General features: G+C 37.1%; 1 protein-coding gene across 1 annotated transcript in view; it reads right to left on the bottom strand.

Annotated features, from left to right (window-relative positions):
- The window catches only part of CNBD1 (cyclic nucleotide binding domain containing 1), a 309,471-nt gene that overhangs the window by 87,234 nt on the left and 199,866 nt on the right, over nucleotides 1-22,371 (bottom strand). The window contains exons 5-6 of the mRNA XM_046641858.1: nucleotides 13,787-13,932; nucleotides 1,635-1,828 (exon numbers count right to left, since the gene is read on the bottom strand). Of these exons, the coding sequence (XP_046497814.1) occupies nucleotides 1,635-1,828; nucleotides 13,787-13,932 (340 nt within the window). The remainder of the gene's footprint in view (nucleotides 1-1,634; nucleotides 1,829-13,786; nucleotides 13,933-22,371) is intronic.

The raw sequence follows: 22,371 nt of genomic DNA, 5'->3' as shown, positions 1-22,371 counted from the left end.
CCTGGGTATACACCCAAAGACACGAAATCAGAATCTCAAGATTTCTGCACTCCCATATTCATTGCAGCATTATTCACAATAGCCAAGACAGGGAAACAACTTAAATGTCTATTCATGGATGAATGGGTAAAGAAAATGTGTTATATATATGCAATGGGATATTGTTCAGCCTTTAAAAGAAGGAAATCCTGCCAGTTGTGGAAATGGAGAGCTATTGGTCAAAGGGCACAAAGTTTTCAGTTATGCAAGGTAAGACCTGGAGATCTAACAGGTAGCATAGTGACCACAGTCAACAATACTGAATTGTACACTTGAAATTTGCTAAGAGGGAAGAACTTTAGTGCTCTCACCACACACACAAAAATGCTAACTATGTGAGATGATGGATATGTTAATTAGCTTGATTGTGGTGATCATTTCACAATGTATACATATATCAAAACATGAAAACATACATCTTAAATACATACAATTTTTATTTGTTAATTATCCCTCAATAAAGCTGGGGGAAAAAAAACAAACAATACTACATCCCAGGTAGAATGACAGAGATTAGTATGGTCATCACAGACCTAACGCAGGATTCAGAAGTGGTGGTCCCATCATACTCCCATTTAATTCATGAATTTTTCTCTCAAAAAACAAACAAGTAGATCCTGGAAGATTGCGGTTGGCTACTTCAAAGTCAACCAAGTAGCCACCCTAATTACAGCTGCTGTGCTAACTGTGATAGTTTTTTCTAAAGCAGATTGAAATGGTATCAGGTACATGGTGTGTGGCATTATTTTCCATCCCTATCAAGAAAGAAGATTTAGAAACATTACCTATGTGTGTGTGATTGACAATATACTTTTATGCTCTTGTTTCATTTTTTATCCTTGTTTTTCTTTTCTTGGTTATATCCATCCTCATTCTTCTTGAACTTGAGAATGTTCTAGGTTGTCCTGACTTCAATTCATAGTGTGAAATAATTTGGCTTTAATTGGTTCCTTTGACTCTATTCTAATCTGAACATTTGACCACTCTGAATCAAAATCTGTTTTTTTTAGCCACAATTCTAGTCAAACCAGATCCGACCCCCATGTGGAGTACCCAGAGATAAAGAAAGACATTGAGCTTTTATTTCTCGACCTGTTGATAGTCTTGAAATATGACATATAAGCAAAGGAGTTTCTTTAAATAAGACTTTCTGCTGGTGATGGAATCAACTGCTTAACTGCCTTAGCCTTGCTCTGGATGTAAACAGGAGAAGCACACATTCTTAACTTGATTTAAAAGGCCCTGAGTGATCTGTCTTCTATCTCCCTTTCCTTGAATCACCTGCTCGATCTCCCTTAGCACAACTACCCCCATTCCTCATTCAGTGATTCAACCACATTGGCCTTGTCTCAGTTATCAAATGCCCTACACCACCCCTGGGAGTGGGCAGCGTGTTGTTGAAGGCATCCCTCATTAAAATTTTTCAACACATTTCAAGTTCAATAGTAATAGCATAATTTTTATTTTTAAAACATATATTATCCTGAATATTTCAGAACTACTAAAGATATCTGGATTTAAATATCTGGAAGAGAGAAAATGTTACAATAATGATACTTTAGTGCTTATGGAAAAAGCAAATATTCATTTCTTACCATTGAGTCACACGAAGGTATGCGCAGCCCAGCAAGGAGAGAGTTTTTGAAGTCTTCATCAAAAACAAAGCTGTGGTAATTCTGAGCTATGAAGGAGGCTTTTGACTCATTTTCTTCCACCAGACTTTTATATACCCGTGTTTGAGGTCTAGCTAGGCCTTTCAGTATTATATAAAATCCATCGTTTGCAATGACTGAAACAAAACAAAACCAAAAAAGATACACTGTCGACTTTATTTCCCAGGCTCTTGGCTACAGATACGACTACCACACATGCTACATTTGTGTTGCTTTAAGCAGATTCCTTTAGCTTACACAAGGACAATGACTTTAAGGTACTACCGAGACATTCACAACTAATCTACTGGAATACCAAGAATAACAAAGGCATGTCTACACATTTGCGGCATTCTTTCCTGACAATTATTTATCGTAACCAATCCTCTTATAAAACTGATAGATTCCAGGAAAGAACCACGGTAACACATCACGATTAACAGATTTAAGATGTGAGAAAAATAGCACCAGAATAGCCCTTGAGCATTTTAAAAATTTTACCCTCCCCTCAAAAAGGCCATTCTGCCTGTTTTATGTAAGCAACCATATATACCTACTATTAATTCAGTGGTATTCATTTGTGAGCATTTTGAACGCAACTTAAATCACTTCTAGTTCTTCTGAAGCCTGTCCTTTTGGAGAAGCAGGGCATGAGAAGTGGATGGTGTCTCTCTGTTTCTCAACTGTCTGCATTACTTTATAGAACGGGAGAAAATTATTCAAGTGCTATGAAAAGATCTTTTCTCACACTTTGCTTATTAACTTGCTGTACATAGCAACTTTACAAATTGATTTTCAGGGACAATTGTGCGTCTTTTTTTAATGCTCTAAGGCATGCCAACTGCTTGCCTTCTCTGATTTTTCCTAAACTGAGTTCTTATTAGGAGGCCTTTCTTGGTTGTCATCTGTACACGATGACTACAGGAGAGCGATTTTCAGTCTTCTTTGAAGCAAGGGTTATGTTTGCTTGGATGTCTGAGCTTAAAATAGATTCCTTTCTGGGTGGTACAGTATCACTGCTTATTAAACATCTAAACTGCGTGGCAAGGGCACTGCAGAAACATAGTTTTTTAATAGCTATCAGATAAGCCGTATGAAGACAACATTGTAGTAAGTACAACGTAATGGTAAAAGATGATAAAATTTTGTAAGACTCCTGATGGTTTTGACCAATTACATAGGGGAAGAAAGCAGGTAGGGGAAATGTGTATTCCAATATATACATTTATATTCTCTTTTTAAATAGAGTTAACAGGCACTTCTTAGCATAGAATAAAAGTCGTGAAAAGAAATGCATTGTGTGAAATAACTGTATTGCAAGGGCTGCTGGTTGCCTACCCAATATGAATTTTCTGTTTCCTTTACTAACAAAACCACAATTTTATTGGGTGTTGCATGAACCAGTTTAAAAACTACATTTCCCAGACACGCTTACATGTGACATCATTCTTTTTTATAAAACATTGGGAGAATGTTTGCTTTCCAAATGTGAACACCACTCCCCCTTCCTTGCTGCCTAGAACAGGGAGGGACATGCTGTTGCATCTGCATCAACCGTCTCACGACTGCGAGGAAAAGGCAAGGAGAATCTCAGAGGTGTCACCCTGACAGCTTCAAACCACCTGTCTTGTGACTCCTCATTATGTAATGTAAATAAAGCCCCCAATTTCCGTAAATCAGTGCCCTTTGGTTTTCTATTGCTCACAGCTGAACATAATTTCTGTGTGGCCATTGTTGGAATTTCACTTAACTCTAACCATAAAATATGTTCGTCTAAGTGACGAATGTAACTTTTCTGTTCCTCGGAAGAAAATCTTCCTTTCCCTTCAGGCCTCAGCCCAGAGACGGTGAACTTGACTAAATAATCTGCTTACAAGGCATTAATTTTCACACTTGCATAATAAGAATAGCTTTAATATTAAGGAGGCCCTTAAGGAGTTAAATAAATTTGGAGAATTTGAGAACCATGGACAATATTTTGTTCAGAAAATATCTCATCAACCCTCCAATTATACTTACAAAAACACCCCAGTCAAATTAAGCTATTGCAGAAGCTGCTCACTCCACTTATCTACAAAGTTGGTGGCTGCACTTGAAATGCAAGGGGGGAACCGTATTGTAAAAGCAAATGTTGGTATTAATATTAGGAAGACATGATTTTAAATGATTTACTATGGATCGATTCTTCTTTCTTTTCAAAATAAGGCGCCATAATGGATCAAGTGCTGGTCCAGGAGGCAGGAGGCTGCAGCTCCACCTTACAGTGCTGGCCCTCGTAAGTCAGCGTAGCATCCCCATTCTCCTTCTCCCTCCCTCCCTTTCTCTCCCCACTCCCTTTCTCTCAGTCTATATTTGGTAGGAATATGGTTTCAATTATGGTAAAGTAAGACTATATGTGTGACCCAGATAGGTATCAAGTTTCATTTTAAGCGGAAAAAAAAAAGCACATTTCAAAGTAATAGATGTTAGTTTAAAATGTTTTTTAAAGACGTCAATATATGTGTAACTATGAATACATGTTTATGGTAAAGACAAAAATAAGTCCAGACAGGGATTTGGTAGTATAGTTTTTCACAAGAAAACAAAGTGTAATTTAAAGAGAGCTCATCAAAAAGGATGCTGTTAATTACTGAGCAAAATAAGAGCGCTTGGTTAGAACTGTAACAATATCTTTCCCTAGATTTTCTCCACGAGGTTAACGTGCTTAGACCTTAATCAGTGGTTTGAGTCGCTATTCCTAAAAAAAATGGCTCATTAAGAAACAGCGTTTCTATCTAGATTTCCATAATCTGGAAACACAGCTCTTTCTGTCATCCAAATACGCTAACTGGCCGTGAAGAGTAAGCGCCACATACCAAGCATCAAATATTTGCGGTGACTGTGAAAGGTTCTCTAACACTAATCCTTCTAATAACTCGAATATCATATATCATTAGTCTATTTTCCAGATAGAGAAATTAAGGCTCAGAATGATTAAATAACTTGTCAAAAGTCACAAAGTACCTTAATTTCTGGAGGTTTCAAATATATTTCAACATCTGAAGATACACACACACGTACAAAGCCACAAACACGCATACCCACACAGGAGTGCTCTCTATGTGGGTATGTGTGTGCATTATCTTAAACGTGTATTTCCGCAGTGTAGCATATGTGTACATATAAGTATTTATATACACACACACATATATATACTTATATATATACATAGAAGTTAGTTTTATATATTTTATAATGGAGGATTGAAAAAATTCTTACTACTTTGTTACAAATTTCAGTTCAGAAATTGACCCTAAATTATTTCCTGAAATTAACATAGCTGGTTTGTTTATGAATCTATCAAAATTAGTTTGGAAGAAATTTGAAAATAAAATCATTTAAAAGAACCTTCAGAAGCATATGCAGAGTGAAATGAACTTCAGAGAAACTTCATACAAATATTTGGAGAGAAAAACAGAAAATCCTCAAACAACAAAAAATAACATTATAAATTGAGTCTAAAATGAAGAATCAAGAAAAAAATATGAACTATAACAGAAACAGAAAATTCTCAGATCGTATTCAAGTAATATCTAAAATCAGTCCTCAAATATATGGACAAATGATATAAACACCATGAAAAATGAGTTACGCTCTCAAATAATTAAAATACTACTTAGAAATCACAAAGTAGTATTAAATTTATTAATTGTGAGAAAAAAGATGTTTATTAATACTTCAAGATAAATACAAGCTTTTGAAATCTCTAAACTCAAAGAAACAAATAGCATAGGCTCCTAGTTCAAATTTTCAAGATACGCAAAGTTATTTCACATAACTTTCACGAAAAAAGAATACTCCAAGCATCTAGGAAAAGTTTGACTATAAGAATTAAAACAATATAGATCAAAATGGAATTAAATCTTGATTCTTAGACTTTGCAAAAGTAAAGGAATTTAATAAAATGAGGTTGGTTGGACATAATTCTCACAAAATTGTTTATCTAGCCAACTTCCGTAACGTGAAAGGCAAAAGAAATATTTCCATAAGGACTTGAAGAAATTTCCTGGTGCGGGACCTCATATTTTAAAATATCTCTTAACCACACTCGTATTGTGAACAAAAGATGTTCAAAAGAAGAATACTAATAAGGGAAAGTTTAGTTAATCATTTTGGCAGTAACTTTTTAGAAGGTTAAAGGGCAAACACAAAGTTTGATTAAAGGAAAAATGTCTGTGAATTCCTTGCTGGGAATCTCTGGGACACAGAACCTTCAGCTGGAATCAAACTTTCTGAAAGGATTCACCCATTTTGAAGAGCTATAGCTGGGTGATTGAGGTCACACTGTACCTGGTTAATTCTCATGTGGCCTACAGAATTGAGTTCAAGTGTCATCAATCTATGAGGTAAGGCCTTCATGATATCTGCCCAGCTCTCATTTATCCCAGTGAGCACCCCTCCCCAGGGACCTCTCCTCTCAGGATTCTGTCATGGACTGCGTGTTTCCAGTCTCCGCCCCTAGACTGCAGCCTCTTGAGAGGAGGACCTCGGACTCTGACTCAGAGTGTCCAGCCCGCAGCACATTCCCTGGATTATTTTAGGCATTTAGTAAATACTTGTTGAATGAATAAAAGCTTAATTAATGATCCTCTGTTGTATTTCTCTCCAAAGAATCTTATGAAACATCTGGGGAACAACCCATTGTTTTCTTAGAATTTTGTCTATTGAGCAATGAGATAAAACTCCTTGATGGCCTATTTTCTTCTCAGTCCGTTAGGTGGGAGCTTAGGGAAATATCGAGAAGTTATGTGCATTTTAAGCCAAGTGATTTAGTTTATGGAGTCCCCGTTATAAGGTCTAATGGTCCCAGAGACAACATAACAAAAGCAATGAATGGACTTTCATAGCTTTTAATATAGTAAGGCATCTTTGGGGATGGGGTTTTGTGTTTAGGGATGGTTTTTCCTCCCTTAAGGTGCCAGGAATAGTTATTTTAAGGCACGAGTCCAGTAAACTTTTTAGAATATTGATATAACTTGTGGAACACAATGTACAAGTACAACTGGATATTTATTTTAAGATTAAAAAACCCAAATAAATATTATCATAGAGCTAACTGGAAGGGATGATAAAAAATTTATTTCATTTATTTTGAGCACAGATCTTCCATTGGAATAGCCTCTCAATATTGATACTTCTTGTCAAATAGTTGTAGCGATTTCGTAAAGGAAGTCTTTATAATTTTACAAATTGTTGGTGATTGTTTTTAATAACCTGAAAACCTATTATTGCTTAATTATTTTACTCAGTTCTTCTTACTAAAAGAAAAACTAAGAAAATTTCATATTTCAAATTGCTTATATCTATAACATACATATTAAGGTCAAAGCCTTTGATTATTTTCAGTAAAAGACTTCATTAATTCATTTAGACTCTACTTTGTTATCTAAAAAGAGTTATAATAAGTGAGCTTACAAAAATATATACAATATTGCTTTAAAAATTAGTGAATAAATAGAATGAAGGAACATTGGGTAAGAAAAAAATTGAAGGCAAGAAAAAATTAAATTACAAAACAAATTCTGTGAAGTACTACATACTTGCAAGGAGATAATATTGAATAAGGGAAAAACTTTTGCTCCATTTTCCTTACTGTTAAAAATTTTTAACACGGTCAGTTACCTGATGTAGCAATTACAAGAGATTTAAAAAATGACTAGAAGTATCAATACTATTGAATATATTTCTCCTAGAAGTTCTTACAAAAGAAAACAATATAGCATAAACAACTAAACTTTTCACAAAGCGCATTACTCAAATACCCTATACAAGGGCATGAGCGTATTTCCAAGGACTTAAAAATCACTTCTATACAGGAAGGTCAGAAAGACGGCATCTGGGCATACGACTGTAGGACTAACCCATATAATCCAAAATTACTTTATCTGGAAGGGTGAATGAGCCACCTCTATTTCAGACTATCATTCAACAAGAATTATTTTGTTCTTAAACAAACTTTCAAGGTTATACTGGTTGGAAGTTACCTGCAGGACCGATTGATGCATGTATTCATCTGTCAAATATTTATTGAGTGGCTCATGTCCGAGCACTGGAGATTGGGTGCCACATTTCAGATTAAGAGCACGTGTGTGTTAGAGTCAGCCCTGCTGTTGGGTGAGGCAGGAGAAGGACAGATGGCTTCAGAAAGCTGAGGAGCATGAGGCCAAGTCACCCCGAAGGAAGTGTTACGCCGTCTATGCCCAGAGGTATGCAGGTGGTAGGGCTGAAATTTTTACCTCTAAAAGTAAATGGAAGCACCTGCAACACACAAAGAATGTGTTTTTCCTGACCGCAAATTATACACAATTGAATATTTTGAAGTAGTTATCAGATGCTCTTCTGGTCTATTAAAACAAAGAAAAAGTCTCAAAAAAAGTTTTATAAAAATATCTACTCTTAAGAAATATAACTTCCAGGTTATGTTATATTATATATATAAAACTATTTTCTGGTTTTAAAATATATCCCTGGATAATAAGATGAATTTTTTGTTCTGGGTTGTTAATAAAAGTGAGTCAATCTTAAGAGAAATCTATGTAAATAATAATTTGCACTTTAGAATTATTGGTTTATCCAAAGGCAGTTTTTCTGATAATAATTAAATATCATGAAGTTGTTCAATGTATGCCTTTATAACCCTTTGTATTTCTGTAAGGTCAATAATGATGTCCATGCTTTTATTGCTGATTTTAGTAATTTGAATGATCTCTCCTTTTTTCTGGATAAAGTGAGATAAAGATTTGTCTATTTTGTTGTTCTTTGCAAAGAACATGGTTTTGTTGATTTTCTCTCTTGTTTTTATATTCTTTCTTCCACTTGTGTCCACTCTCATAGTTATTACTTCATTCCTTCCACTCATTTGGGATTAGTTGGCTTTTCTTTTTAGTTTCTTATGGCAAAAGCTCAAGGTTATACTGGTTGGAAGTTACCTGCAGGACCGATTGATGCATGTATTCATCTGTCATGGTTCTGTAAATGTGCCTATTCCTGGAAACCACAGTACAGGTCAAATTGTGACAAATCTCTTGGATCAGAACTTTGTGGAAATATTCAAACCTACCCTGCCCCCTCCAGCGGCTCTCAGGAGACTGGTCTTCACATGGCCGTGGCTGTAAGGCCACAGCTCTCAAGGCCACTGCAGAGCTGGAATCTAGTGTCATGGGAACGGCAAAGGGAAATGCCACAAAACTCACTATTCTTACCAAAATTCCACCATTTTTCTTGAATAAACACTCCTTGAACTGTGGAAGGTCTTTTCCAGAGCTCTGAACAAGTTGATATTGACAGTCTTTGCCCGTCCTTTTATTCCACTTCTGGATTCTTGGAGGTCCTTAACCTGTCATGCCCACAAGTGTTTCTCTGGTTTGTTTATTTTTCCAGCTATTTTAACACCCATTATCTGCAGCTGAACTCCACAAACACTCTTTAGGAAAGGCTGCCCTAAAACACTGAAGACAGCATTACCTTCAAAAATTTTACTGCCTTTCAAATATTAAATTAAAGGTGTCATTTTTCAGTTCTTATCTTGCTTATTTACACAGCAAGACATCTTGCACACGTGGTTTCTGACCATCGCGCTGTATTACGTTGTCCAGCTGGCTTAAGATCTATTCCTCAAGTTCCTCTTCTACATAAGGGCATAGTAACCATACATTTCATACAGTTTTGAGAGTACTAAGCAAGGTAGTAATTATAAATTATTTAGAATAGTGCCAGATCAATAAACATTATATAAAATATATAATTAATATCATTATCTTCATCATTCAAAGAACTCTTCTTCCGGTTTCCAGCCTCTCTCTATTGCTTTGCTCTGTTTTATTTTTTCGTACAACGTATTTCCTGAAATTATATTATGTTTTCACTTAATGCTTATTTTCTGTCTCCCACCCTAGAAACTAAGTCCAAAGGACAGTCACCAGCACACAGCAAGCACTCAATACGTGGACGTTAAGTCAATGAATTGATGTTTGTATTATTGTAGGAAATGGGAACCAGTTCGACGCAATTTTCTTTCCTAAGCATTCAACACAGGACCACCTTCCCTTTTTTGCACATGACAAGAGCGTATAAAAAGCATTATTGAAAAATGACTCCTCATGGTTGGGCAAAGCTGCCAACTCTTCTGAACTATGACAATCTGAGAATTAGCCTAGAGAGATTGAACAAGTATTACTTCTACTCTGATTATTTTTTCCAATAAAATCAGGTACATTTTTAAAAAACTATTAAATTTTACATATAGAGCAGTACAATTATATAAAGCAACCTGAAAAGCAGTTCTTTATTAATTGAAAATATTTCGGTAACAGAAGTGGAGGAAGTTACGCATGTGGGCTTTCTATTACTAATACACCCACCCCAACTCTTCAGGGCAGCGTTCATGGTGACTGGGGAGCACATGTTCTGATCAGGTGATAAATATTTCAGATATCACCGCTGCTTATAAGTTCGAAAGTAAGATTCAATGGCAATATTAGAGAAATAAGTATGATGGCAAGGGTCTCTGGTATTGTCCTGAGATTGAAGAACCATTGTTGTTGCATTAATTTTCTCAAAACTTCACAATCGTCTCTTGGATAGGGAAAAGTAGAAATGGAATTGGGTTCTCACAATATGGACAGAGACTGAAAAAGACTTCTGGCCAGCTTCCAAGGATGAATCTTCGAGTCATAAAGAGCACCTAAGCCGCAGTGAAAGCATATATATTCTTTAGGATCAATGCACATTCCTCAAGGACTCATTAACAGAGCTGTGGTCTTCATGGTAGGACTAAATATTTTATTATTATAAAATAATATGCTATTCTGAGAGTATATTATTTGAATTATGGTTAATTTATATCTAAAAAAGATGCCCACTACATTTTTCATGAGATTTAGCTACCGTGTTTTCATAATATGTGAAATGAAATTTAAACCAGACAGAAAATCAAGTCTATGCAGGTTAAGGAAATGTTACAAATTTATAATATAAAAATATTTTTCAGAATTAAGAATAAATGTAAGATTTTATTCAAATGAGGAGCTATAGTGTTTTTGAGATAGAACCTCATAAAAGTTAGCAGTAAAATGAAAAAATAGAAGAGAAATAACACTGTAAGACCTAATGGACTTCAAGTACAGAAAACAATACAGACGACATAGACGTAAAAGTAAAACCTCTATATCAATCATTTCATGGGAATGTTTCACTGTTAACATAAAGGCAGTTGTAATGAAATTTTGATCTAGGATCTAATTCTAGATTAGCCACTAAACTGGATTTTCAAGCAAGCTAATTTTAGTTTTCATGAGCTTTATGTTACCAATCGAAAAAAATGCCTCCTGCCCAAGCCATAAAATAAGAGATGCAATGGAAATCTCTTGAGATCATCTGAATTAAGCAAACTAGATCTATATACCTATATAGCACATAGAAAGAGATTACTATATGTAATACATATTATATATAGTATTTTTATTATAGTAATATAAGTAATCCTTTATATAGTAACTTAATATAGTAAATAAATAATATAGTATTAATATAGTAATCATGTTTTAGTACCATACTCACTTAAACTAGAGATATGCCTATGTGTTATTCAGTTCTTAAAATCATAATATTGTTATCCCTGTTAATATTTTATTGTTTCAGAAAACCGAATGAGTGAAGGCTGAGTGAGTAATGGTAAGGTTAGGGAATTGCCTTAAATAACGAAGCTCCAAAGAACCTTGGGCCAGAAGAGAGACCAGAAGGTGCACGCAGCTGTGTGGGATCGCAGGCGAGAAAGGGAAGCCCCAGCAGCAGATTGAAAGTCAGCAGCCTGGTGATGAGGGGCACCTGGGGGCACTTCAACCAACAGCGGAGGGAGGGAAAGGCACACAGGAATGAAGAACACGGAGAGAGAACCACGGCGGTTGGGCTTGTTTCTTAAGAACAAAGAGATTTACAAAGGTCAGATGTTTAATGAGTTGACTGCTTTGATAGTGAACCAGATCTGAGCTGTCAGAATTAGATGTCTTACAAATTCAAAAGAAGGACTTTAACACAGGTAGATGTAAACAGAGACTTCTAAATTTTTTTAAAGTGTTTGAGAGTATGCCCCATTCAAGTGTGAGTTGGAATAGCTTATTTAATATAAAGAAATTAAAGTTGATATTTGTCAAAGAATGAAAGTTCATATTTTAATAATCACCTGAGTTATTGATACCATCAGAATACAATATTTGCTTCTAATTGTAATTTTAAAAGCTTTAAAAAAATAAATATGTGGTTACAAACACTAACACATGAACACACATTTATTGTGGAAAATTCAACACAAATACATGTAGAAGAAAGAATTGCTCCCCTTCACTGCCCCTCCGCTAAGGAAACAATTTTAGAGCTACCTATTTTTTTTTTTCTTTTTCCTGAGGAAGATCCACCCTGAGCTAACATCAGTGCCTGTCTGCCTCTATTTCGTGTGTGGGTCATGGCCACAGCATGGCTGGCGAGTGGTGTAGGTCCACACCCGGGAACTGAACCCAGGCCTTGGAAGTGGAGAGTACCGAACTTAACAACTAGGCCATGGGGCTGGCCTCAAATTTTTGTATTTTTGGAATGTCCTTCTGGATCTGCTCTTACATACTTTTTACTATATATTTTTTATATATGCGCACACATAAGTATATACAATTTCTGAGTTATAAATCTGAAGTATTTATGAAAATATGATCAATTGATCATAGTATTTATATAATTCCTCACTTGTCTTATTTTTCTTTACTGCCTTTAATAAGTTTTCACATCAATATGTATAGATTTACCTCATTCCTTTTAACCACTGCCTAGAATTCCATGGAACAGACATATCACAGTGTATGTGTACTCTTCTATTAAAGCACATTTCAGTTGTTTCCATATTTTTTACCATAATAAATATAATTTCAGGGATTTATGACAAAACAAATTAATGTTTTAATTACTATCCCAAGCCAATGGGAAAGCAATGCTGAAAGTTTGTTCTTTCTTTCCCTTTAAAATCATTTTATCCTCTGCAAAACTCCTATGATTTAATTTTCATTGTTTGATGTCAGATTAAATGAAACTAATTATGAGAGAGGACCGTTGGAGGAAAACTCTCAAAATATGTAAATGTTTTCAATAGACACGTGTTCTCCAAAATTCCAGTTAGATTTTAAATATCATGATCCTGACATGCACTTTATACATTAAGGCTAAAGCTTGTTTGAAATTTAATTCTAAGAAATACGCTACACAATATTTTGTGCCTTAGGGTCCTCAACTGTAGAGAATAATAATAATAATATCTAGTATTATTTGTTACTGTGAGGAATAAATAAGGGATATCCCTAACACTAAGAATGTATTAAATAAATTTGGTCCCTCTTTTCTAGTAGGTACTTGATAAATGCAAAAAGTGATGTTGAACTCTGTTGGTTTGGGGGGGCTGTGACTCTGTGCTTGCTTATTTGTATACTCCCCCCAAAAAATTAAAATATAAAATACTTCTAATCATATACCCAATATGTCATTGGTAAAGGGACTTGAAATTAAAATTGGGAAACTAAAGTCCGTCTGGAAAGGTTTGCTTCCAATATCTAGATCAGTACCTGGATCAAATAATCACTTTGACCACTTGCTGTCTTAACTATGAAAACCAATGCCAGATTGTTATTAAATGTGTAAGTCAATGAGTAGTTTTCAAAGTACAGTCAGTCCCCAGACTGGCAGTATCACCTAGAATATTATAAGAAATGCAAATTAAGCCCCATGCAGACCTGCTGAACCAGAAACTTTAGGGGCGAACACAGCAATATGTTTCAATGAGTCCCCTAGTAGATTCTCATTCAGGCTCAAGGTGGAGAAACACAAGGGTGTACCTTTAAAACCTAAGTACTAAAATGTGAAATGTTATCCATTTCAATACTTACGACCTTACAAATGAAATACATCCAGTAGTACCTTTTTAACATGTCAAGTGAAATTATGAATATCATGATGATAGAGAACTCAAAATAGTGACGTGCATTTGATCTTGAATATTTCCCTCCTTCTCAGCCTGTTACCTGTGCTGCCTTTTACCCAGGTTTCGGAAATGATATTCTTACTAAGTATTTTCAGATGCTCATCACTTAGCTGAGACGTTAAATTGGGAATCGTTCTCAGCGTCCTCCACACCGTGTTGTGTTCAGACGGTGTCCTGTGAACAGGCCTTAAAAAAAAAAGATTGCAAATTGAAAGACCATGGCATAAGTACAGAGAAACAAATAAACCAAAATATCCTTTCTTTTTGAGCTTCCAAATTTGAATTTCCCTTTAAGAGTTGCTTAAGGATGCTGTGATAATATTCTATTTCATCTTAATAGTCAACTTTAGAATTTGCTCTCCTTCCACATTAAGTTGCACCTCTGTGAACCTTTAAGCTTTAGGAAATTACATAGTCCCTTTTTTCTTTTCTTTTCTTTTCTTTTCTTTTTATTTGGTGAGGAAGATTGACCCTGAGCTAACATCTGTGCCAATCTTCTCTTTTTGCTTGAGAATATTGTCCCTGAGCTAACATTTGTGCCCATCTTCCTCTATTTTGTATGTGGAATGCTGCCACAGCATGGCTTAATGAGCAGTGTGTAGGTCTGTGCCGAGGATCCGAACCCACACCACAGGCCACCAAGTGGAGCACGCAAACCTAACCACTACGCCAGCAGGCAACTCCCATAGTGCCTTTAACTTCTTTTTATAGAAACCAGTGCTTCAATAGTAAGCCTGTATCATTTTTTATTGGTAATTATAATAATAAAGACCTCTTTTGGATAGCAAAATGGTTGATGTTTTACCCACTGTTTATTCTTGATCCTTCTAAGTACTGTTAAAGTTGGATCAATTGAAACTGTAAAGTAATGTTTAAGGATATAAATTTTACGTGAAAAGATGCATATGTAACTTTAAATAAAACTTAGTTATCATGTGATGGATGATATTTATTATTCACTTTTAATCATAAGGTCACTATTTAATAAATATAATACCATAATTAATATACAGAATTCACCTTTTGAGATTTTAGGATCTCAAAGGACTAAACTAGCTGTCATACCATTGCTAAATGCTTAGTATTTTTCCAGCAGTTTTTATAAATCTCTTTTGAAAAATTGGTCCAGCAGCAGAAAGGGAATTTGCAGTATTCAGATATGCAGGTTTGCTAGAAGCATCCTAGTTTAGACATCCCTGTTGGCCCATCTGGTATGCATGTGTTTGTGTGCATGTTTACTGGATGACAATATAAATTTTGTTTTCATTGTGGGTTGTAGCAAAAAAAGAAGTTGGAAAATCACTAGTTTAGTAGATAGCTTTAAGAAATAGTCTTCAGAAAGCAGGCTACCTGCTTAACATCATTTAAAATGTGTATGTACTTCAGATACAATAAAAAAGAATTAATATTCAGAAATGGGATGGTGTCATAACCAAAACCTAAAATATGTGTCATTCATTTAGCAACCAAAAAGGAGATGGCAAGGAAATAATATCACAGACTGAAAATGGAGAAACTTTTTTTTCGTGGAAAAACATTTGATATTTTAGTTGCCTACAGTAATTTGGAAGGCAGACCAAGTGCCCAGGAAACCCGCTGCTTCGTAGAAAGTGGGAAACAGCCAGAAAGGTCTCAGGCTCTGTGTGATCAGTGTGACTTGTTTATAGCAATGTATGAATAGCTGGCTAAAATAGATGAGTTTTCAAGCATAAATGAAAAGGAACCGAGAGGATCCAGAAATGTGGGGCATGAGTGTATAAGCCAAGTGCTTCTCGATCCCCTACAGCAAGAGCGGAATGAAAAGGACTTGACAGTCAAAGGTCTATCAGGTTTTCTCAATTAAATATAGGCACAACCTTATGGCAAAGGTTTAATTAAAAGTTTGGCCTTCCCAGCCCAGCCTATTGTTTCAGAAGACCCTCAGGCCTTGGCTTTGGTTTCTGGAATGTGGGAGATATTGAAGACAAATAGGTTAGAAACCTGATATGTTTTTGAATGATTTGTATGCCCCTAGAATCCAATATTATGGCCTAATAAAACTTTAATTTATTGAACTTTCAACCAAAAGAAATTGTGCCACATTCCTCAGTCTTCAAGGGAGCATATTCTCCAATGCTCTGACGAGGTTTGTCTATGGGGACAAGAGACAAGAGAAAAACTCTCAGATGGTGGAAGCAGGAGAGATTCTCTCAAAAAACAGATCCAGAATCTAATTTTAAAAACTTCTAACCCCATCAGCCCAGCAAATTAACATTGTTGCAAGGAATCAACGATTACAGTGTTTCCATGTCTTCCTTTTTCTGAATGTGGGTTTTTGTGGTAGATAGCCAATGCCTGTCTCCACCATTGTACATTGTGTACAAGGATAGCGACAGATAATTTATCTACCCGGTTTTTATGTTAGCAGACCAGGAGTAGTAATACTTATTCCTGAAGGAGAGGAGGGTATTTTCTCCAAGATCCAGGACTTTGAGAAGCAGTAATGGGTGAAATTTTAGATTTTGTCTTTTGGTGAGAGAGCGAGTATATTATACGAGTTGGAAACGGATATGCACAGGTAGATGGTAACCAGAAAGAGGCAAACTATAGAACAGACTTTAGCTGTTCTATCGAAAATTAATTTCACTTATTTCTGGACACATGGTTCGAATACATTTCCAAGACACCCCTGTTGTGGCCGTGTGACTGAGCTCTCGTCAATACGAAGTGAACAGTGACAAAAGTAAAGCATGGCCTATTTTATGGTCAAACTTTAAATATTCAATTTGAATATGAAAAGAATGCATATGCTTATCATTTAGGTATAAAATCATATATATGTAATATATATAAAATATATGTAAAATACTTGTAAAAATATGTAAGTACATCATGTATATACATATAGAGAGAGCAAGCTGTTTGTGTCTATATACACATATAAACAAGTGCTATCATAATTATAGCACTTACTATGTGCCAGATACTGTTTGTATAGATAAAATATATAATACACTTTCTTATAACAAACTTATTCCCATTTAAAAAATAGGAAAACCAATGCACAGAATTGTTAAATAACTGGTTTACGATCCCATGAATTTCGGTCGGTGGCAGAGCTAAGTGGCAGTGGTGAGGACCCTGGCAGTTTGGCCCTTGATTACATGTTTGAGAATTCAGCTCCTGGCCAAAAAAGTGTGATTTGTTCAGGCTTGACCAGAGCAACTACCAAGGCTTTGCCTGGTAGGCCTCCTGGGAGAACGTCGCCCTTCCTACAATAGATGGTGCACAGCCAATGCATTGCGGTCTCTAGAAGGGGCTGCAGTTAAGGACTCGGGCGCCTGGGCCAGCCATGCTCCTATGCATGTCTGCATTCCTAGTCCTAGTCTGAGCTCCTCCACTTGGAGGTCTCCTCATTGGAGAGCCTAGAAGCCACCTTTCCCCACTCTGACTCAGCACTCAGCATCTTTCCACTCCTAGCCCTTTCTCCTTGCCCTCATCCCAGCTCCCAGGCCCATAAAACCGCAGGAGACTTTTGTTCAGGACTCTCTCAACAATGAGACAAGCCTGCGTCTGAGCTGATCCACCGGACTCTTGGCTGATGCGCCCTTCCACGGAGGGGAAATGGGACAGGGAGGCTGACGCTTTCTCCTCTTTCAGATTCTCACTTCTTCCACCACAGTAAGTGATTAAAGCCTTCTCTGTTACTTCCATTTGGTTTTGCTTTAATCAGCAACTCTGACCACCAGCTGCTCAGCTCTCTGGCCCAGCTCTCCTGAGCTCCTGATTTCATCCCTACACTATGCTATAACCTATTACTCTCTGTTATTCTGGTCCTCTATGTCTCTCCTCATATCTTATCTATTTGGTCTATATATTTCTTAGCTGTCTCAGTAAAAACCCCATCTAAAGTTATGGATTTATCTCTTGCTCTCCAGAGTTCAGTCAGTTGCTGTGTTACATATCTGAAGCCTACTGGGAAATAATAGATAATACAGATGATCTGCAACTTATGATGGTTTGACTTAAGACTTTTTGACTTTACCATGGTGTGAAAGTGATACGCATTCAGTAGAAACCACACTTTGAATTTTGAATTTTGATCTTTTCCCTGGCCAGCAATAGGCGATATGGCGTTCTCCCATAATGCTGGGCTGCGGCACTGAGCCACAGCTCCCCATCAGGCACCACCATTATGAAGGTAAACAACAAATACACTTACATCCGTTCTGTACCCAGACGATGTTCTGTTTTTCCCTTTCAGTACAGTACTTAATTTCATTAGATATTCAAAACTTTATTATAAAATGGGCTTTGGATTAGACGATTTTGCCCAACTGTAGGCTAATGTAAGTGTTCTGAGAACATTTAAGGTAGATGAGGCTAATCTACGATGTTCAGTAGATTAGGTGTGTTTCAACTTAATATTTTCAACTTACAATGGGTTTATAGGGATGTAACCTCATCGTAAATTGAGAAAGATCTATATCTATATTAGTCTACCTCCAGTTCCTGGCACAGAGCTCCTGAAACACACATCTGCTATTAGAGGTATTGTGTGTGACAGCAAAGGAAGACAGCACATTTTTTCTAGACACTCATGTCATTAGATGAACACAACAGTCAACCTTTACCAGTGTAGATGAGTTGTCACTGCTGTTACCTGCCGTCAAGTCAGCTCCAACTCCTGGCCACCCTATGAATGAATGCTGTCCACAATGTCCTGTCCTCATAGCCCTGCTCAGCTTCTGTAGACTCATGCCTATGGCTTCCTGTGTGGAGTCAATCCATCTCTTATTTGGGCATCCTCTCTTCCTGCTGCCTTCTACTTTTCCCAGCATTATTGTATTCCCCAAGGAATTGTGCCTTCTCATGATGTGCACAAAGTAGGACAGCCTCGGTTTTATCATTTTTCCATCCAGCAATAATCAGACTTAGTTTGCTCCAGGACCCACTTGTTCATCTTTCTGGAAGTCCAGGGCGTCCGTAGAGCTCTCCTCCAACACCATGTTTCAAATGAATCCATTTTTCCACGTCAGCCTTCTTCACTGTCCAGCTTTCACACCTGTACATAGTAACTGGAATACGATGGTGGAGATAATCTTGGCCTTGGTCTCTAATGACACTTCCTTACACTTGATGCTCTTTCCTAATTCTTTCATTGCTGCCCTTCTGAGTCTCAGACTTCTCTTGAGTTCTTTGCTGCAGTCTCCATTTAAACTGATGACTGAACAAAGGAGACAAAATTTTTAACAATTTCAACGTCTTCATTGTGTTAAAGATGTGTATTTCTTCTATAGTCATGATGTTTTCTCTTGATGTTCAAATGTGGTGCTGCTTTGGCACTTTCTTCTTTCACTTTTGTCGGACATCATTTCAAGCCATTGCTGCTTTCTGCCAGTGAGAGGGTGTCATCAGCATATCTTAGATTGTGGATATTTCTTCCTCCAGTTTTCATTCCTCCTTCATCTGAATCTAGCCCAGTTTTTCACGTGATATGCTCTGCACACAGAATAAAGAGGTAGGGGGATAAAATGCACCTTGTCTGACACCTTCGTCTACAGGAAACCATTCTTTCTGTACATTTTCTGTCCTGAAGTGGCTTCTTGTCCACAATACAGGTCACACATCAGGACAGTCAAGTGCTGAGCGTGCCTATTTCTCTCAGAGCAGCCCACAACTTTTTATGATCCACACAGTCAAAGGCTTTACTGTTATTTATAACACATAGACTAACCTTCTTCTGAGATTCTCTGGATCACTCCAGTAGCCAATAAATAATCGCAATTAGATCTCATGTGCCTCTCCCTTTCAAAGTCCGTCTTGGATATCAGGCATTCCTTGCTCCATATGAGGAAAAGGCCTTTGCTGCAGCACCATGAGCATCACTTTACTTGTATGGGACTTAAGAGCAATGGCCCTGTAGTTACTGCACTCTTTGGCATCTCCTTCCTTGGAGATTGGGATGTATATCGTTTCCAGTCTGTAGGCCATTGTTTTGTTTTCCATATTCGTTGGCATATTCTTGTTAGGATTTTGACAGATTCAGCTCCTGTGGCTTGAAATAATTCTATCCGTATCCCATCTACCTATGATGATGTATTTCTTCCCAGTGCTTTCAGGGCAGCTTTCCCTTCACTTTCCAGAATTACGGGTTCTTCCTCATAGAGATCTTCTTCAAAGGCAGCTGCCATCCTTGAGTCTGTTCTGCATAGGTCTTCAGTGTACTGTCTCTACTTTCCCTTTACTTTCTCCTGATCAGATAATGTGCTTCCCTGTTGGCCCTTCAGCATTCCTAATCTAGGTTTAAATTTCCCTTGGATTTCTTGAATCCTCTGGAAGAGACCTCTTGTTCTTCGTTTTTTGTTGTTTTCTTCTATCTCTTTGCATGGGCCATTACAATAGTCCTCTTTGTCTCTGTGTATTAGTCGCTGGAAAACTGCGTTCAGTATTCTAACCCACTTGGTCATCTTTCGCTTTTGCTTCTTGCCTGTCCTTGCCAATTCTTAGTGTTCCTTCTGTCATCCGTCTTGATTTTTCTTGTCTTTTTACTTCAGGCATTGCCTTTTCACATTCTCCCTTAATAACATCCTGCTTTCAGTCCACAGTTCCTGTGATTCTCAGTCAATTAAGTTTAACAATGCAAATCTCTCTTTGATCTGTACTTTAAGTTCATTGGGAATGCTGCTTATACTATGTTTTAGCATTGGGACTCTTTCAGTCTCTTCTTCAGCTCTACTCTGATATTTGATCTGAACCATTCGTGGTCAGTTCCACAATCTGCTCCTGGTCTTGTTTTGGCAGAGAGAATATAGCTTCTCCATCTCCTGCTTCCAATTACATTGTCTATTTGATTTCTATTTTGTCCATCTGGTGATGTCCACGTAGACAGTTGTCTGTTCGGTTCCTTGAAGTATGTATTTGCTATGGACAGATTGTTGGCTTCTCAGAAATCCTCGAGTTGGTCTCTTGCTTCATTTCTGACCTCTAGTCCAAATTTTCTGATGACATTCAATGTTGCTTTATTTCCTACTTTTGCATACCAGTCACCTGTAATTATCAGCATGTCTTGTTTTGATGTATGATCAATTTCTTCTTGGATATTTGCGTAAAAACTTTCAATGTCATTTTCTTCAGCATCTGTAGTTGGAGCATAGACTTGGATGATGGTTATGTTAGTAGATTTTCCTAGAAGTCTGATTGTTATTATTCAGTCAGACCTTGCAGCAGAGCCCCTAACTGCGTCTGCTGCATCCTGCTTCAGCATTAGAGCCACTCTGTTTCTTCTGAGTCTGTCATTTCCAGAGTAGAACACTTTATAGTCATCGGACTGAAAGTGTCCATTCCAGTCCATTTTAGTTCACAAACACCAAGCATTGCAATGTTTACATATTCCACTTCTTGCTTTACAATTTTGAGTCTGCCTTGGTTCATGCTTCTCAGTTCCATGTTCCAGTTGTGTGTGTGGCACAGCATTGACTTTCCTTTCACCTTTGTGCGCTGCAGCCGCCAGTTGTCATTCTAGCTTTAGTCTAATTGCATCATTAGCAACAATGCTAATTGCACTTGTTCTCTGCTCTTCCCCAAGAACTGCTTGAGTGCCTTCCAACCTGGGAGTCTTATCTTCCAACACTATCTCATATTTCATTTTGGACTGTCTCATCATAGGGTTTTCAAGTTAAAAAGCAAAAAAACTTTAAAAGAAAGAGATGGATAAAAAAAGGAAAGGACAGCAGTGGTTTTCCATTGCCTTCTGCTGCACAGAGTGTGGGTCCAAACCACATGTGCTCAGGTCTGTGATGTCACAATCACCAAACACCTATGAAATGTAGGCACCCCTGCAGGATGGATGAGTAGATTAACATTTTTTATCAAATTGGGAAGTTTTTGGTCATTTTTTCTTAAAATATTCTCTGCCCCTTTTCTCTCTCCTCGCCCCTCCTCCTAGAATTCCCATTATGTTGATTCCGGTATTCCTGATGCTGTCCCACAGGTCTCCGAGGCTCTTTTCATATCTTTCACTCTTTTTCATTCTTCTCCTCTGACTGCATAATCTTAACTGATGTAACTTCAAGTTTGCTGAGCCTTCCTTCTGCCAGATTGAGTCTGTTGTTGAACCCGCATAGTGAATTTTCTATTTCAGTTATTGTAATTCCCAACACCAGAATGTCTATTTGGCTTTCTTTTTTTTACAGTTTATATCTCTATTGATATTATCTATATGATGAGATTTCATTATCATACTTTCCTTGAATTCTATAAATCCTGTATTCCCTATAGTGTGCAGCTACCTAAGTCTCTGCTGTGGATATTAATAAACAGAAACCTCATTAAAGTAGAGTTGAGAAGCCAAAAGAAGCAGCTCTCATGCTTTCTGTCAACAGCAGAACCCGACAAGAAGAAAGACGACTTCTTCTTGTCCAGAAGAAGCTCAGCCACTGAGAGACTGCCACAACTCAATCAATGAGAAGCCACTACACTTTGAACTCCCAGCCTCCTGCAGTGGACACTTCCACTTCCCTTTCCCCTCTATAAAAGAATTTCTCCTCCCCTTGCTGCTAGGGACTTGCATGTGGCTCACTATGGTTGCAGACCCTGAATTGCAATTCTTTGCCGATCCCAAATAAATCCATTTTTCCTGCAAAA

This window comes from Equus quagga, chromosome 16 (genome assembly GCF_021613505.1).
Source record: "Equus quagga isolate Etosha38 chromosome 16, UCLA_HA_Equagga_1.0, whole genome shotgun sequence".
NCBI lineage: Eukaryota > Metazoa > Chordata > Mammalia > Perissodactyla > Equidae > Equus > Equus quagga.
The sequence above is the reverse complement of the archived record's forward strand: the minus strand, read 5'-3'. Positions and strand labels throughout refer to the sequence as shown.